Below are 19,858 nucleotides of genomic sequence, written 5' to 3'. Positions count from 1 at the left end.
GGTCAATAGATTTTTTTCTCTTGCAGGAGGAGCCTGTCTCGTAAAGAACTAGGGGGCGCCAGGCCTAATGGGTAATATTTCAATGCAGTCGTGTTCAGGCTGGGATATCTCATATACACGCTAGAAATGACAAAGATTGAACGTTGTATCACGGAGTTTTTAATCATTTTCTGAATTCGGTGTTTTGCCCCAAAATGGCTGACTTTGGGACCACGCCCAGGTCAGACCCTTGAATGAAAACTCACCATTTTGGAAACTTAAGATCTCATGTGTCTCATGAATAGTCTGACCAATTTTGAAGACAATCCAACTATTTCCCTCGGCGACAAGGTCTCAAATGTAAATCTATAAAATTTCACGTTTGATCCAAAAGTTCCGACTTCCTGTTGGGTTTGGAATATGGGTGCAAAAGACTTTTTGGAGCAGTTTTGCACAATGTATCTACTCTCCAAATTTCATTGCTCTACGTTGAGTGGGGCGCCACTGAGTCATTTTGTTAATTTTTTTCGTAGATTATCAAAATTTACGCAAAGTTGCATGTATGTGCAAATTTTGGTGCGTTTTCGTGCATGTTCAGGCCTCCAAATTGGCCGTTTTCATTTGCCCTGAAAATAAATAAATAAATAATCCTTTGCAAAACAATAGGGCCTTCACAAGGTTAGTGCTCGGGCCCTAATAATAGCCCATGTAAATAAAATAAATTGAAATGAGCTAAAACACCTGTAATTAAATAATAAAGATCCTGCTTACACAATTAAATTTATTAATTTCTGTGTGGCGCTTTGAGAAAATCCACCAATAAAGCTTTTGAAAACCGTTCATAAGAAAAAAAAAAAAGATTCATTGACGCATTTCATTTGTAAAATACATGTTAAAATCTTTGTCAATGGGGTTACTTTTCTCTTTAGCGCAGGACTTCTTTTTTCTTCTTTCTTTCAGAAACAAAGCTCACCAATACGCGGGGTCTGAAAGGCAAATTGCTGTTGGATTATTATCTTTAAATACCCGCTACTTTTTGAGGAGAATTCTAGCTTTGTATAGGCTAATGTTCCTATTGTTGAAAGCACAAAAGTATGTAATAAACAACTAGCACATTTAAATTTTGCATTTTGTTTTCTTATGTACCGAAAATGAACCGAACCGTGACCTCAAAACCGAGGTACGTACCGAACCAAGATTTTTGTGGACCGTTACACCCCTCGTACATGTAGTGTAAAAAAAAAACAGCCCTGGAAATGAAGTGCAGCAACCAAGCATTTCTACACTACACAGTAAATCAAGATGCTCAAACTGGAGTTCGACCATGGCAAAACAGAGTTTTAGAAAAATTTAAAAATTCAAGGCACATTGTTTATGAAAGGCAATTGAAACACTCACTACATATATTTATATAAAGTGGTATCACTACATATGAAGTTAATTCGTTCCAGGACCTTGTTTGTAAGTCGAAATGGCCGTATGTCGAGCAGGATTTTCCCATAAGAATACATTATACCGTAATTCTATTAATTCGTCCCACAGCCCGAAAACCTACACTAAATCTTTAATACAGTGGTATAAAAAAAGTATCTGAACCCTTTGGAATTTCTCACATTTCTGCATAAAATCACAATCAAATGTGATCTCATCTTTGTCAAGATCACACAGATGAAAAAAAAAAAAAAACAGCATCCGCTTTAACTAAAACCACTCAAACATTTATAGTTTTTCATATTTTAATGAGGATAGCATGCAAACAATAAGTGAACCCTCAGCCTAAGGAGACTTAAAGAGCCATTGAAACCATTTTTTTTTTTTTTTACCAAACAATTGAAGTCAGGTGTGTGCTCAATCACTGATGAGTGGTTTTGATCTGTCCTGCCCACCATAAAATACACACCTGGTAAGAATTGTCTTGATGAGAAGCATTGTCTGTGCATCATGGCTTGGTCAAAAGAGCTGTCTGAAGACCTGCGATCAAGGATTGTTCATTTGTATAATGCTGGGAAAGGACACAAAACCATCTCTAAAAGTCTGGATGTTCATCAATCGACAATCAGAGAAGTTGTCTATAAATGGAGAGACTTTGGCACTGTTGCTTCTCTCCCAAGGAGTGGCCATCCACCCAAGATAATGCCAAGAGTTCAGCGCAGAATACTCAGAGGTATAAAAGAACCCTAGAGTGTCTGCTAAACACTTACAGAAATCATTACCACAGTCCAATATCTGTGCACACATCAACTATATGTACAACTATGGCCAAGAATGGTGTTCATGGGAGAACAAGCAGAACCCACTACTGTCTAAAAACAAACATTGTTGCACGTTTAATGTTTGCAAAAAGGCACTTGGACACTCCACAGAGGTTTTGGCAAAATATTTAGTGGACTGATGAAATCAAATTGAATTGTTTGGGAGTAACGCGCAATGGGATGTGTAGAGGAAAAAGAACAGCTCACCGACATCAACACCTCATCCCCATCGTGAAGCATGGTGGATGGCATCATGATTTGGGGCTGTTTTGCTACCTCAGGGCCTGGACAACTTGCAATCATTAATGGAAGAATTAATTCAAAAGTTTATCAGAATGTTTTGCAGGAAAACCTGAGGCTGTCTGTCAGACAGTTGAAGCTAAAAAGAGGGTGGATGCTGCTACAAGACAATGATCCTAAACACAGAGGTAAATCAACTTCAGAATGGTTTCAGAGGAACAAAATACATGTTCTGGAGTGGCCAAGTCAAAGTCCAGACTTGAACCCCATAGAGATGCTGTGGCATGATCTAAAGACAGCGATTCATGCAAGACATCCCAGGAATCTGACTGAACTACAGCAGTTTTGTAGAGAAGAAGGGGCCAAGATTAGTCCTGATCGATGTGCAAGACTGATCTGTAGCTACGTGATGCGTCTGGTTGAAGCTATTGCTGCCAAAGGGGGGCCACAAAATATTAAATGTGATGGTTCACTTATATATATATATATATATATATATATATATATATATTTTTTTTTTTATTCTCCCCTTTCTGTCATTGTTTGCATACTATCCTCATTAAAATATGAAAACTCATAAATTTTTGGGTGATTTTATTTAAAAGAGAGTTTTTTCATCTGTGTGATTTTGACAAAGATCAGCTCAAATTTGATGGTGATTTTATGCAGAAATGTGAAAAATTCCAATGGGTTCAGATAATTTTTCAAACCACTGTAAATAGTGCTGGTACTATTACAAATGGCAATTACACTTAGAAAAAAAATATATAAATCCAAATCGGAATAATACAGTATAATAATAATAATAATAATAATAATAATAATTCCTGTAATAATTTAACGAATTGGATTCAAATGAGGCGGATATGTTTTGCGTACTGTACCTGAACGCATCGTGTGGCTGACGTGATGGTAAGATATGTGCGGTACTAGAGACTACTTTATCTTTTAATGTTCTGTTGTTATTAGCGTCAACTGCGGCGGACAGTAGGTGTGTTGTGTTGCACAAGTTCTGAAATAAATTATTTAAAACCTGACGAAGCTGGCAATTTCTTTGGCGATCTTACCATAATAATAAATGTCCCCTTAACTTATAAAGACTGGCGAACGAAGGACAGACGAGGACCGTCGAAATCGTAGACATTCCACTGCAGTGTTGTAGAGCCAGTTTACGGAAACCCAAACTACGCCCATATTTTTCTATCATTTACATCTTCATTTCAATGATAAGCGTCACCTTTTTACTTTTTCCCCAACTGCACTAACCTTGTTTGAGCCCATGTTGATTTCTCTCACAAGAAAATCTCCCGTGCGTCCGTCTTGCGGGAAAACAGACACCGCAGCGCAGTCATAAACCGCCATATATCGAGTATATCGTCGGATATAGAAACAAATGGCGAGTCACATTTTACGTCAGATGTCGAAAAGATCATGTGTCGAAGCGAGCGTATGTTGGGGTACCATTGCATTCAATTTTTTTCCCCTCTGCTACTTACTTTGGTAACACTGGCCACTAGGTGGTGCAAAAGCACAATAACCAAAGCTCATCAGCACCCAAACAGCGAACATAACAATTATCCTATTTTATCGGCAACATACGGGCCAATGGCCTATATTAAAAAACTTCCACGTAACGGCCGGCCAATATATCTGTCGACAATTAATTCCAAAATGGGGAAGAAGCTTACCAGAATCGTTACGCAGGTAGGAGGACATAGCAGGGATGAGACAGGACTGACTGAGCAGCTCCTGCAGCACTACTGGAAGTGCAGAGCTATTCTGGGTTCTGCTCTCTGCTGAAGCTCTATCAGAAGTGTTCAAGGTGCTGGATCCTGCTGCGTTAATGTAGCTTGCCAAGACCTAGGAAACAAAAATGGCAAGTGACTATTTTTGGTATTTTTAAAAAAATCATGTAAAAAGAGGTAACTGAACACAGAACTGAAGCAACAGAGCACAGTAAATGTCATTCTGATTGAGTTCTTTCTTTACAGGTGGCATACAGGCCAGCAAGGAAGTGCTCTTCTTGTTTCATGCTGACAAGCTTATGCTATTTGTAGAGTACAGGTCGTCCACGGATTACGACGGCCCCAACTTAGGCTATTTCACCTTTATGACGTCTGCGTCTTGTCTTGTTTTTTTTTTTTTTTTTTTTTTAATGTTGACTTATGTTTTGTGATGCATACTTTTATTTTGGCGAGCAAAAGAGTCCGCTCTCTACACACACGTAGGCACAGAGCAGCCCTGACAGGTGACAGACTGCGCGCACATTTGTTGCTTGTGAAGCATCCAGACGCGACGGCTATATATACCCCCTTTTGTACTTTTTAACGTGCATTTTCAATTGTGCTCGAATACTTGTGGTGAGTTGATGTGATTGTTTTTGATGATGTGTGGATGCTAACTGATACATGCTAATCGTTTGTTATTGCTGTATGAGCAGCTGCTTGTAAATGCAAATTTGAATTGCTGTTTTTGGAGACTTATTTTCATTTTATTTTAGTTTCATTCTGCAAGTGTTGATGTCATGAGCAGCTGAATAAAGTCAGCGAACCACACGAACATCTGACATCGTCATTTCGGAGCTCAGCTCACTGTCTAGCTACAATTTAGCTATTAACTGTTTAGCCTAACTATTTAATCAGGGTCCCCCCAGGATTGATAAATCTAAATTCAAGACTTTTAAGACCTTTTTTAATGTCATTTCAACTGAAAATTAATACTTTTCTCGTACCCATTATTTAGATAATATTGATTCATATTAAAAAAATAAAGCACTGAACATCAAATTTAACCTTAATTACTAAGTGTGTTTGACAGAAGAATGCACATTTACTGAAGATACAATTAAAACACATTTAAATATAAGGTCTTTCAGATTTTTTTCCCCAGGATAAAATGGATTTTACACAATCTTTGTAAAGAAACTTCAGAAATTACATTTGCAACACAACAGGTTTCCCTTTTAAGAGGACCTAGTCAAGGTGGTAGGTTGGTGATTGTCAAGTTGGTCACCTTAACTGGTGATTGTCAAGTTGGTCACCTTAACTGTAAAGTGCTTGGGGAAATTTTACAATTGGCAGTGAAAGTTTAAAAAACAGCCACTAAAGGCAGTAGTTTACCATTATTTACCACAAAATAAAAAAGCTACACATGACCTTTTCCATTGGTAATTGTTTTTTTCTAATCACATTATAAGAAGTACACAAAACACATGTTAATCCTTTGTTAGCTATTGAAGACATTTCTTTTAATCAGAGAAAATCCATACTCTTAATTCAATCAAGAAAAACATTAAAACATACCAGGAGGTGTTTTACTAACACCTACATTATAATTTGCCTATCACCATGCCATGTTATTCAGATCAACGTTACCCCGCACTCGTTCCAATAATAGTGTCAACCGTGTTGTGTATCTGAGGGTGATGGTGGATCTACGACTCCGGCTTATCCATGCTAAGGCTAGTGCACCTGCCAATACCCCATTGAACATGGCTAACTCTTGAGTTAAAACTACGAAATTCACATTCATTCGAAAGGCAAACCGTGCATAAATATATTATTGCATCCAACACATTTTAATTGGAGAAATTGGCAACTTACTTTGAAATGTCAAGCAGGTCCACTGCCTTCGCATGACCCATAAACTGCGACCCAAAGTATCTGGATGCGACTTGGCCGCCGATCCAATACCTCACATGCTGGTAGAACTGTTTGGACTTGGTTGTCTTGTTGAGGCTTTCGTCGAACATAACAACTAAGGCATCTGAGCAGTTCCTTACGTTAACACACAGTACTGTGCGATTGCCCGCTGTTGTGATGTTGATGCTAATGATGCTAACAGTGCGCACGCACGAGGTGCATTATGATTTGTAGTGCAGTGCATCGTAAAAATTCTACGCGTCATCTTCGTTATGGATTTGAAATAAAAAATAAAAATAAAAACTTCGTCACGGATATAATTTAGGTTGCACTGAGATGTTCTTCAAAATTAAAACCACGGTGAAAAAATTCCAGACTTACGACAGCTAATTTAATACTTTTAATACCTTTAATAATGGAAAACTAAATTCAATGCTTTTTAAATACTTTTAATAACCCGCGGGTGCCCTGTTAATGTCTTGGCGTGGACAGTACAATGACATATAAAGGGTAACCCAAAAAAAGTTTACACTGCCATAATACAACTTGCCATGTTTATTCAGCTTAGAATTAGAATTTAATCACAAATTATACATTATTGTAAAGAACATGTACATTACACTCTATTTTTCAATGTGTCCTCCCTTAAGTGTCACAACAGCCTCCAGGCGCCTGTGGAATGCTTAACAGGTCTTCTTTATGTAGGATGCTGTCATCTTTTCCCAAGATCTAACAATGGACCTCCCCAAGGCTGCCACAAAAGTTTGTGGCTTCTTACAGGCACTGTCCTCCACAGTTGCCCATATGCTATAAACCAGGGGATTGAGATCTGGACTCTGGGGTGGCCACATATCACCTTGTCAATCAACTTTTTGGTCCGCACAGATCGGCACTTCCAGACCCAGGTTTTCGTGAGGCTGAATGAATGAATGAATGAATGTTCCAGTATCTTTCAGCTTCTTTTTAACTTTGTAGACTGCACATCTGGATATTCTCAGATTTGCTGCAATCTCAGTAGGTGTCAGACCGGCACGCAGCAATTCAGGTACAGCTAAAGTTTTCTTCATATTCAGCAGAAGCACAGGAATTGTAGAGACGAGAGATTACCAGCTGCATTGAGTGACCTTAATGAATCACTTAAGCATGATAAACTATTTAGATATGTTTCAATGGCTTTTAAACAAGCAGTCAACTGAGTGTCAACTTTTTTTTGGGTCACCCTGTACCTCATGTTTTTGGATAGTTTTTTAAATCTATTTAAAAGGAGTTTTGATGTATTTAAAGGGTTAATTCCAATGTATGCGGTAATCCGGGTTACATCGCCAACGTACAAACGGAACTTGTTCGTAAACTGGGGACTACCTGTCGTGTTTATTTAGCAGAGTGTAGATTGATTGTATAAATGTGCTTCAGTGCACAACCAATGAGTTAACGGTACCAGCCCTATAAAAGGTTAAGGCAATACAACACTGACATACTTGCAGAAGGCAGGTAACATGTTCTTCTTCAAGACGTTGCTTTGTGAGAGCCTGCTCAACATCCCACCCTGACGCTGTGGATCCAGTCCCAAAACCAGTTCCTTTGGCCCAGTACAGCTGCTGCTCCTCACTGGTCGCTCCACCGTGACAATTTGACATCTGTGGCTGTACGAATGAATGCATGAACAGGAGATATCAGTGGATATTGTACATAAGTCGCATGAACGCGAGGTGTCCTTGTCCTATCGTAAAATAGGACAGACATTGTATACCCTTCAGTAATAGTGACCTGATAGCAAACATTCATAGAGATTTAACATTTACTGAGAAAAAAAACTAAAGACAACGACAAACCAGCATTTAACAAACAAGTAAATATGAACAAGCTGACAGCTAAAGGTGCTGTGAAGCAACTCAATGAAGGAAGCACAGACTTTGTTGATCTTCATAAAAGACCTCAATTTAGTGTTACCTACAGTGCTGGCCAAAAATATTGGCACCTCTGCAATTCGGCAACTCTTGTTAATTACACAAATTAGAGAAGCATTACATGATTTTTTTAAAGGGTGCCAATACTTTTGTCCAGCCCATTTTTGGAGTTTGTGTAAAATAATGATGTTTTTTTTTTTTTTCCCCATTTTCTTTTGTGTTTTTTCATTGCAAGCAAAATCAATCAAGATATTACTACCAAAGGTTTTGTAATTGCAATCATTTTCTGGGAGAAATTATGCACAATCTGACAGAATTGCAGGGGTGCTAATACTTTTGGCCAGCAGTGAAAATCTGCAGTCCTACAAAGTTCGACTTTAACACTACACCTGCAGGGTTTCCCCCAGTGCTTTATAAGTCTGGCATGGCACCGAGTTTTGTTTTCTCGGCGAAACCTTGACCTGTATATGATGTATCAATACCATTACGGATCGCGGCAAAAAACTAAGTAAAAAGCAGTGAAAGGATGGTTGTCAGGTCAAGATTTGTATTACTTTATAAATTAAAAGTTTTAAGTTTAAGTTTTAAAGTTTTAAGATACTAAAAAAATATAAACATTTTACAAAATAGAAAAGACCTTCAGAACATTTTAAAACCTTTTATCTTGAAAAGAGAATTGAAGTTCTCTTTCACAAAATTGATTTAATTCGCTCCAGTTTAGGAGTGGGAACCTCTTGTTACCTCACGACACGACACGATTTGCGATACAGAGATCATGATAACGATGATCAGACAATATGGCGATACAACGATTAATCAATACATTGGTCAGGAAATCATTTTAGGATATTCTACAAACCACTAAGAAACAGAAAAACAAGCTTCTGCTGTGAATTGGAATGAGTTTATCACTTGTAGACGTCCAATCCATTTGAACTGGGAGGGTGGCAGCGAATAAACGTTCGTTCATTCGCTGCCATCGCTCCCACTTCAAATGGATTAAACGTCTATGGCCGTCAGTGGCAGCCATGCCAGGCAAAGAGGTCATTTTGGGCCATTTAAGGTCATTTACCTGTTGATTTTCAATTACTTCCCCGAAAATCAGACAGAATGACTGAATACTCTGGTTTAAAATAATCGATAGTTGCAGCCCTATTTCGAATGAACGAACGTTCCAAGTCTAAATGGATTGGGCGTCGAGCACCGTCAATGGCAGCCTTAGAGTTACCTGAGACACTATTATGGTGGAAGATTTTGGTAGCAACTTGTTGGTTCCTTTTTTTTTTTTTTTTTTAAATATTGACATATTTTTAAAACGATATCTCGATTCTTGGCAGGAGCATATCGATAACCTTTTGGGATACAGTGTATCACGATATATCACCATTTCGATATTTTGTTACACCCCTACTCCAGTTGAACAGTCTCGAAATCATTCCAGGCGTCGATATAACGATATAAACGGTCCGGTGGCCTGGACGTACTTTTAAAACCGTCAGGACCACCAGAATGCTCCCACCACTGGCCAGTTGGGGCCAGTAAAAATAATGTGTGAATTAAAAAAATAAATAAATCGTATTTTACATTAATTCCGTCTTTTGACAACGTTACACTATCCCGATCACACAAACTTACAGTCTATGCAGCTGGTCGTTGCTCTCCCTGGGGCATGAACACAACTTGTTCGCTCGCACCCGCGTAAACATGTGCAACCGGATTACTGCTGGTGATTGATTGAGTATCTCAGTGCCCAGCTAACGTTATTGTACAAGGCGATGTATTTCTCAAACCCCCAGCACCCGGCCAAGCACTGGGGCAAAAAAGACCACTCAAGAATGAGAAAGTCACGGGAGGAGTTGAGGGAAAACGAAATCCAATATCAAAAGGAAACGGAGAGAACGTTTCAGCCCCAGCGAAGAGAGCGCTGGAATTAGCTCGGCTACGATGAGAGAAAAAAATGAAGTTTCCTGTAAGGTGTGCAGATCTAATTCCCACATATGCAGGCAACGAAGAAAGAAACTAAGAAAAGAACGAGCATGAAACCTCTGGTATGACAATTTTCATTAAATCGACCTTTAAACAGAAATGCTATTCAAGCAAATTGATCCCAATAATCGCGAAAACCAGCAATCACTGACGCATTGACCTTGGCCAGTGGTTTTGATCGTGAGGCCATTAAACTGGGCTCATTTCACTAATTAACTACCCCTGCATTCCGTGGATTTCAGAGGTTTATGCAATCGAGGCTGACGGATAAGTTATTTGTTCCACAAACCATACCTCTGAGACATTGCTGTTTGCGTTGGGATTTCGGGGGGCATGGTGGCTAAGCGCCGATAAGCAGGCCAAGATGAGATGGATGGCACCGATTTCCAGAGCCATGCGACGGAGCAGCAGACCGTCGTCAGTAGTAAGAGGAGTGCTTCTGAACAATGCTCGAAGGACATGAAACGGCAACGTGGGTAAGACATTTGCTGATGGAGATTGCAGGATATGACCTAGTGGAAAAAGCGTAGCATAACATTTCAATATTTAGCAAGAATTATTGTTTGCAATTCAAGGTAAGGGTTATTACTATGATTCAAACTTACTTCCTTCTCCATCGTCAGTGACGCCCAGCACAAGGCGCAACAGACATTGGGCGTGTTTTCTCTCCTTGAGCAAGACTTCTGCATAACCCGGCAGGCGTAAAAACAGGCCAAATGCTGCCAAAGAGTGTGCAGGGATGGGTGACAACGTTTGCACAGGGGATGAAGACGAAGACGCCGACTGGGACTGCTGCTTATTGATGGGCGGCGGCTCGGTAGCGATGGACTCGGGCGCCTCGTACACCAGCTCTCCCGACTGCTCAATGGTGACCCACTCAAACTGATCAGCGTCTTTTGGTTTCTCCTGTGTTGCGGAGGGCACAACTGGGGCACTCACCTACGAGCAAGGATCAAAGTCAATGCCTTACTTAGGCTTTTTTTTTTCTTAAGAGCTGTAACCTATTACACTGTTAAGGGGAACAACTGCCACGAAAAGTATAAGTCGGTTTAGCCAACTGATTTTTTTCTAATAAAACAAATTTCAAATATTAACCCAAGAATACGGATACATGTGTATTTCATTAATGCAGTTCTCATCTGCGAAAGAATTTCTTAGGATCTGGCATCATCATTTAGGTAGAATTACCGTATCAAGGTTATTAGGTTATGATCATCATTATGTTAGTAAAGCCTGTGCCCCAAAAGCGCCACAGCCATAATCACTGTGACAGCGCCCTCTGTCCTCCAAGTGTGGAAACACACCGCAGCACAGTACAATATCTTCCATTCACGCCCTCTCCTCACCCTACTGCCTGCAGGCCAGACGCCAAGGGTGCCCAAGTCCCGTCCTCAAGAGCCCCTATCCAGCTCCTTTTTCCAGTCTCCTCCCTCAAACACACCTGAGTCAAATAATCAGGATCGTTATCAGGCTCCTGCAGAGCTTGCTGATGAGCTGATCATTTCATTCAAGTGTGTTAAAGGAGGCAGACAAGGAAAACAGGCCGGATAGGGGCTCTCGAGGACCGGACTCGGGCATCCCTGCCCCACACAGAGGTAACAAATAATGTGTATGTGCCCTCCTAAACCTCAGTTGCTTAACAATTTGTCTCTAGAAGTAGCCTTTGTCTCTACACAACTCTCTAAATTAGCCGAATACCCAGTCCCACCTGTTAAACAATAAGGGCGTGCCCAAAATATCGATTATTAGATGCATTGCGATTCGACACATGACGATTCGATTACAAATCATAAATGTTCAAAAACAATGATTTTTCCCTAATAACTTTATGACAGTTGCTCGTAGCGGAACAAAATTCAAGACACGTCTGCTGCCCGGACACCTTTCACAGACGCACGCACGTTATGATGGATGCTGCCGGTTACTGAGCGAGAGATTTCTCCTTTTCAGAAGAATGGAAAATAAATGTGTGTATGAGATAGACAGGGAGCCTGCGTTCGCGCTTCTGTGTGCAAGTTATTTTTTGGAGCAAGAGGGGAAGAGAAGAGTTGCGCCTCGTCTTTCAGTTGTCCAGCAGTAGGTTCAAGTTGTGTTAATTGAAAAAAGTCCCTCGTGTTTTGCTAAGTCCCGTGTTTGTCAATCAGAGGTGAGTACAAGAACCCTCTTGTACTGTTTAGCCTTTATTGTTTTTTTTTGAGATGTTAATAGTTAGGAGAGGTGGGAATCTTTGGGCCTACCGATTCGATTACAATTTAGTGACGGGATCTGTCGTTCACTTGAGTAAACGAATCCATTCCGGTTCGTTCAGTAAAAAGATTTGTTCAAACAAATCGTTCAACGAATCGTTCGCCCCCCCTCATATCCCTCCCCGCCCAAATGAATCGTTCGGTTAGTGAACGGGAAGTGACGTTGCCGAACGAATCACCAAAGACCGCTTCGCAGTATAACTGAACGGGAAGTGACATTGCTTGGTCCCTCCCTCTCTTGCACACATTGACCACTCGTCGTTGTTTCAGAAATGAGTGACAGGCGATATCATTCTGCTTTCACAAACAGCCTCGTCTCCCTCCCGCTGCTGCAAAAGCGAGGGAGAACTTTCGCGTCGTCTGTCCTAGTTCAATGGGATTAAAGTCATGGCTCGTGCTTGCATTTCGATTTAGGACACGGTTAAACATTTTCCTTTAGTGGAGGGAGTGGGGGTTTGGGGTCGGGGGCGCATGGACTTTCTTTAGCATGATCTTGATCACATATACAATGCTGCTGCTACCAGCCAACGCGGCATGCTTGCTGTCACGAAAATAAAAATAAATCGAAAGTTTAACGACCAACCAACACATCATATTTACCTCTCGCTCTGTTGTATTTTAGTTTTTATGCTCATCACTATTATTTTTGGTCACTATTGTTAAAACTAAAGTGTAAATAGCTAGTTGTCAAATGTTACTGCTCTGAAATAAAAATACTACATTTTGATATTTTACAGTTTAATTGCAAATCAGTATTAAGATGATCGTATTGAATTTTTGCACTGGTATTAACAAATAAAATAATCCGGTCAGCTCCCCTGTCGTCCCCTCATCTCAGATCGTCAAATGCTGATGAGAAATAATTGTTTGCTCTTTACGAAGTTGCCTTTCTACTCTCATTAGTCTGTTAAGAAAAATGTAGACATAGTGCGACATCTCCCGTGTCCGCGTGCGTTGTTTTTGGGCGCTTGAGTAGCACATGATGGACAGATGGACATAATTTGTCAAACCAACTAACACCCGACACGCTCTGACACGAAAGAAAATAAAACAGTCGGAAAAAATTGACATGTATATACAGTTTCATTGCAAATCAGTATTATGGTGATCATACTAAATATTTTTTCTGTGCACATATGAGGTAAATATCGCTGCCATTAAGCCTCCATACAATGACAGTTTTCTCCCCCCGCACTGCCGCCACGCGACCACAGCTCAGCTTTTGCTTGCCTCGTAGCTACCCGCGAAAGTCTTTTAAACTACTGTAAATTTGATAGTATTTCATTATATGTAGTCCCGAGTCTGTTGAGAATAGTAGTAATATTCACATAGGAACTAAAGTTATACAACATAAAATATACAATATAAATGAATACTACATCACATTTGTAAAATATAAACACATAATAAAATAAATAATAGCCCATTTAAATAAATTGAAATGAGCTAAAACACCTGTAATTAAATAATAAGAATAATACACAGATCCTGGTTACACAATTAAAATTTCTGTGTGCCGCTTTAACTTGAGAAAATCCACCAATAAAGCTTTTGGAAACCGTTCATAAGGGGAAAAAAAAGATTCATTGAGGAATTTCATTTGTAAAATGCGCTACTTTTTGAGCAGAATTCTAGCTTTGTATAGGCTAATGTTCCTATTGTTGAAAGCACAAAGGTGTGTAATAAACAACTAGCACATTTATATTTCGCATTTTCTTTTCTTACTGTACCCAAAATAAACCGAATCGTAACCTCAAAACCGAGGTACGTACTGAACCGAGATTTTTGTGTACCGTTACACCCCTACTGTGTAGTGTGTATGCCCTCTTGTCATGTCACCAAGCAGGCTTTTTCCTATTGTTGTTTTTTATATTTATCACTTGCACCCTTCAAAAGGGGAAAAAAAGACATTTAAAGTGTTTTGTTGACCCTTGGTAGTTTGAAATAGGTTGCCATTTAATTGAAAATATTAATAAATATGTAATTACGTAATGCATCTGGAATGTTTTTCTTCTACTAATATACACTGTTTTAAGGGTTTTAAATCTCAGTCAGATTTTGCCTTTTCTTTTATCTTTCTTTCTTTTTTTTTTTTTTGTTTGTTTTTTTTTTAAATTAAACAACTCACCTGTTGAATGACATCTGGATAGAGCATAGGTAGCCTCTCGGCAATGAGCGCCAGGCCTCCCATTCCAGCAAAGACCTGCAAAGGTGACTGAATGGGGTGCGTTTCCAGTAAGGACTCATCAGTTGTGGCGTCAAGACATTCATCGCCGGGTGTCATGGGTTCATCTTCGGAGCAGCTGTTCATCATATCGGGGTGATCCACTAACGGAGGCAAAACAAAGGAAAGGGAACAAAAGTCAAGAACAGTATGTAAAACAAAATTATTAAATGCAATTTTTTTTTCAACCTTATCTTGTGCTGTACAACTGCTTTGCAAAAAAATGGATTTATGAATTTACTTTTCACTTCATCACTTGAGTCACTTTTTGAGAAAACTTTTAATTAAGAGTGGTTTTACCAAAGCTTACTTTTTACTTTTACTTGAGTAGATTTGTGAAGAAGAAATGCTATTCCTACTCCGCTCCTTTGGGCTACACTAGTCGTTACATCTTTCCTCTTTATGCATTCGATTTGACTTTTTTTTTTTGCCAGATACAGTGGCTCAACTAGTTTCACCAATGAGACATTGCAACAATAATCACATGACTCCATTATACTAATCGGACTCAAGCTTGCCGTTCTATGATCATGGCGGCCCGTTCAATCACACGGCGTGTTTAAAGCACCATAAAAAAAGTATTTGACATAGAGCGCTGCCCTCAAAATGACTCGAAAGCGTAGATTTTAATATCTCTAAGTATTAATAAGGTATTAATAGCATTATTATGTGAATTAGAATCATATTTTGAGACATTTAGAATCATATTTTGAGACAATTCGACTACATACAACAATTTGGCAAAGCGCAGATGACAAGAAAATTAGTCTTTTAATCTGCTCTTTAGCCCCACCTGCCACAATAGCGCTCTAGCGTCCCCAACAGGAAGATGACATCGGCAGGGTCATGGTTTCATTTGATTTAGGAATTCAGCCCATTGAGGGGGAATTATTCAGAACGTGGAAAATGCTACGAACAGAGCCGCAAAATGTCATAATTTCAATCTCTCCACTCCAATATTTATAAAGGATATTCTTTTTATCTCAGTATTTTCCCCAATTGCTAAATAAATGGTAAGGTCATGACAAAATCAGTCTTGTGCTGAATGGAATATTAAATATTCAAAATGCATTTATCCAGTAAGACTAGTGTTGCACCGATACCATTTTTTGGCCCCGATACAGATACCTGGCTGTGCAGTATCGGCCGATACCGATACCATACCGATACCACCCCGATTATATATATATATATATATATATATATATATATATATATATATATATATATATATATATAAAATTTCCCCCCCAAAGAGCTACATAATTGGATGTGAAATCATTGCTATCAAGGCTTTGTCAGGCTGTTGCTTACCTTTGCAAAATAGGAAAAAGACTAGTACAAAGTATAATACTAGCCCAACAGTAAGAAAGTAAAATTAAGTTCATAATAATAAACTCTGAATGAACTGAGTAAACTTTTTTTAAACCTCTCAAAGGCCAAACAGTGCAACTTTATTATTGTCACATTATTGTCACTTCTATTTCATTCCTTCTGACCGCCAGAGGGCGGTGCTTAGCACCTGGATATCTACGTGTGCGCAGCACAAAGGTCGAGAATAAAATACCAACAAAGTCACGCCATTGGACGTGACCTGGGTGACGTCAGAGGTCGATAAGAGCCCCGCTCACCCAGCACTAGTTCCTTTTCTACATTCTCGCATCGGCGAAGGTCGTATTACCGCGCTCGCCGGAAGCCTCGAAACCGGCTTGGTTGGAGCTACGTGGATTACGTCCTCCAGAGGCTGCGAGCTGCGGCTGGACTATCGATTTCTTCACGTTCTGGATTATCTTCAGTTGCATATTTTCTGTGAGTGTTTTCCGCTCCGGACTCTATTGATTGTATTGTTGTGTGTATATTTCGCTCTGATACGCTAATGTAGCACCGCGGCTATTTCCACCAATCATGCGGGCCCGCACTGGCTAATGTGTCGCCGCGGCGGTTTCTTCCGAACCGGGTTATTGATTAGGCTGTGAGTGTTTCCCGCTCCGCGCCATTTTTGTTTGGTGTGCAGTGAGTGTTTCCTCGCTCTTTGCATTTATACAACGGGAGTGTTTTTGCTCACTCTTTGCATTTCTACAACGGGAGTGTGTGAGTGTATTTTCGCTCCGCGCCTCCTCCAGCTGTAACCGAGTGGCTTGTTTGCTTCGAGCCTCAATACTGTGGACTGGTCCTCGAGTGTTATTCGCTCGGGGAGCCTCGTACTTTGCTGACTCACTCCGGAGTTCGTGAGTAGGGCTCGCACTGTGTGTAGGCATGTCGGGACCGCTCGTGAACGCGTGTGCTCGCTGTTTAGCCCACCTGAGCCCAGAAGACGGACACACTTTATGCCCGTCGTGTTTAGGTGTTGGGCATTTAAGAAAGGCGCTCACCGAGGAAGCGTGTCTTAATTGTGTCTGCATCCCGTTGTCGGAAAGGTCCGCTAGACTGGCTTTGGTGGAAAATGAAATTTCTCACGGCGCGTTGGCGTCGAGCCCAAAAAAGACGACCAAGCGCCATAAGAAGCAGCATGTTGGGGCCACCTCATCAAAGAAGGCTTGTGATACCGACCACATGCTATCTGCTAAGGTTGACACTTTGGCCTCTGAGTTCGCTCAGATTAAATCATTACTCCTGAATTTACAGCCAGGGGGGGATATGTGTGCAAACACAGGTGTCATTGATAGCGTGCCTGAGCAGGAGCACTGCAGTGTAGTTGGCCACCTGGAAGAGGACGTTGTGTCCATAGCAGCAAGTGACTCGCTGTTTAGGACCGGAGATGTTACCTATGGTGGTGACCTTGACATCGGGCCTTCTCCATGCCCCTCGGTAGCGGACTCTGACACTTCCGAGTCCCTACCCCCAGACTCTAGTCCTGGTTTGTCTTTCATAAAGCAAACTGTCCAATTAGCCCTTTCACAACTGGGTATTGAGACATTACCAGCTGAGAATTCGGTTTCTAATGCCTTCTTTAAGACCGCTCAAAAACCACAATTCTGTGTGCCAGCATCACAACCCTATATCAATGAGCTTCAGCTTTGCTGGACGGATCCTAAGTCGTCCACCCACTTGTCCCAAGACTGTAGGGCACTCAGCTCTATGCATGATGCTGCTCAATATGGGTTAAACAAGATGCCGTCGGTGGACAGCATTGTCGCGAGCCTGATAGTGGACCCAGCAGATGCTGCCCGCGCAGAGGCACGATGCCCGCGCCCACAGTGCCGGGTGACTGATGATCTCCTTACCAAGGCCTATGATGTTGCGGCTCGGATTGGCCGCTTGGGTAATACGTTTTCCCACCTTGCCCTGGCCCTTTCACAGTCATTGAGGGTTGCAGGTGTCAATGAAAGTTTACAGAACCTGAGCGATGCTTCCCTCCAGACATTTGCATATATGTCCAGAGAACTTGGCAGACTCATGTCGACACTTACTGTGACCAGACGCCAAGTATGGTTGGCACAGTCTCCTCTGACTGAGTCGTGTAGGGGTGCGCTTCGCACTCTACCTGTTGTTCCGGGTCAAGTGTTTGGCCCAGCAGCCCAACAAACCCTTGAGAGAGCTGTGGAAGCCAACAGGTCCCGGCAACAGTTTGTTGACCTGCAACGAGCTTCCAGGCCCCCCCACAGACGTGCTCCTACCTATCACTCTGCTACCAGGGCTCCACCTGCGCCGAGAACTGCACGTCCAGTTTCTGCGGATGGACATTCCTCTCTACGGCCTGTTTTTCGGGAGCCGACAGGAAGACCTCCAAGAGCCGACCGATTTCACAGACTTCAACACACTCGCCCCTCCAAGCACTCTACCGCTAGTAGGGGCAGGAACGGTAGAGTTTGACTACCATTGCCAGGGCCTCAGCCATTTTACCGAACTCCATCTCAGACGCTGGGTCGCCCTTGTTCCAGACCCATGGGTCATTTCAACTCTGTTCAGAGGTTACACTATTCAGTTCAAGCGTCGTCCCCCAAAGTTCAATGGGGTGAAGACAACAGTTGTGTCAGATCCAGGGAAACGTATGGCCCTCAGAAAAGAGATCGTAGAACTCTTACAGAAGGATGCTATAGAGTTGGTTCCCAGTTCAAACCTGTTGAAGGGGTTTTATTCAATTTATTTTCTTGTTCCGAAGAAGGACGGCGGATTTCGCCCTATCCTCGACCTGAGATCACTAAATTGTTACCTCAAGCGTCTAAAATTTCACATGCTTCGCACGACGGACGTTCTCCAATCAATCACTCAAGGAGACTGGTTTACAAGTGTGGATTTAAAGGACGCCTATTTTCACGTGCCAGTGGTACCACACCACAGGCCTTTCCTTCGCTTTGCCTTCGAAGGAAAAGCATACCAATACAGAGTGCTGCCATTCGGCCTCTCTCTTGCTCCCCGGACATTTACAAGATGCATGGCTGCGGCGCTGGCCCCCCTGCAGAGCCGCGGCCTCAGAATTCTTCCTTACTTGGACGATTGGCTTGTGTGTTCACAGACTCGGGAACAAGCTCTCAGCCACACCACGCTGCTGTTGGACCATGTGTAGCAACTAGGTCTCAAGGTAAACCTTTCAAAAAGTCATTTGATTCCCAGCCAACATGTGATTTTCATCGGCATGAGCTTAAGCTCCTTAACTATGACCGCCTCTCCGTCGCCACAAAGGGTGGACGACGTTCTCCGAACGGTCACGCGTGTCAGACACAGTGCGAGTCTGTCATACGGGACCGTCCTCCAGTTGTTGGGGAAACTGACTGCACTATCAGTTGTGGTGCCATTGGGGCTTTTGTTTTTGCGCCCGTTACAGATTTGGATGAACGGTTTGGGATTGGATCCCACCCGGCATCAACGCAGACTTGTGACTCTCTCAGGGCGTTGTCATCGACTTCTAAGGCCCTGGATGGACAGGCAGTTCATATGCAAAGGGGTCACGTTAGGTTCTCTTCCCTCACGCCGAGAAGTGGTTGTAACGGATGCGTCGCTTTCAGGCTGGGGAGCAGTGTGGAACCACAGGACGATCAGGGGTGTTTGGTCCCCACTGGAGAGACTTTGTCACATAAATGTATTGGAGCTTCGTGCTGTTCGACTTGGTCTCAAGCATTTTCTCCCTGCGCTGAGTGGAAAGCATGTTCTGGTTCGGTCGGACAATACGTCCACTGTCTACCATATAAACCACCAAGGGGGGACCAGATCTCCTCTCTCACTGGTGGAGGCTCAAAAACTTCTCCTGTGGGCTTTTCCACACCTTCTGAGTCTCAGGGCTGTCCATCTTCCGGGGGTGCGGAACTGTGCAGCAGACTTACTCTCCAGGCAGAAACCACCGCCTGGGGAGTGGAGGTTGAACCCTGCTGTGGTTCAGGAGATATGGGGGAGGTTCGGTGTTGCAGAGGTGGACCTCTTCGCTTCAGAAGCAACCACTCATTGT

The 19,858-nt window shown here is 41.8% G+C and overlaps 1 protein-coding gene across 5 annotated transcripts in view; it reads right to left on the bottom strand.

Annotated features, from left to right (window-relative positions):
* birc6 (baculoviral IAP repeat containing 6) overlaps window positions 1–19,858 on the bottom strand; it is a 188,121-nt gene that overhangs the window by 79,171 nt on the left and 89,092 nt on the right. For all 5 annotated transcript variants that reach the window (XM_057848347.1, XM_057848350.1, XM_057848349.1 and 2 more), the window contains exons 60-64: window positions 14,380–14,579; window positions 10,611–10,944; window positions 10,300–10,517; window positions 7,591–7,755; window positions 4,160–4,331 (exon numbers count right to left, since the gene is read on the bottom strand). In XM_057848347.1, coding sequence (XP_057704330.1) covers window positions 4,160–4,331; window positions 7,591–7,755; window positions 10,300–10,517; window positions 10,611–10,944; window positions 14,380–14,579 — 1,089 coding nt within the window. The remainder of the gene's footprint in view (window positions 1–4,159; window positions 4,332–7,590; window positions 7,756–10,299; window positions 10,518–10,610; window positions 10,945–14,379; window positions 14,580–19,858) is intronic.

This window comes from Corythoichthys intestinalis, chromosome 10 (genome assembly GCF_030265065.1).
Source record: "Corythoichthys intestinalis isolate RoL2023-P3 chromosome 10, ASM3026506v1, whole genome shotgun sequence".
In the NCBI taxonomy this organism is placed as follows: Eukaryota; Metazoa; Chordata; class Actinopteri; order Syngnathiformes; family Syngnathidae; genus Corythoichthys; species Corythoichthys intestinalis.
The sequence above is the reverse complement of the archived record's forward strand: the minus strand, read 5'-3'. Positions and strand labels throughout refer to the sequence as shown.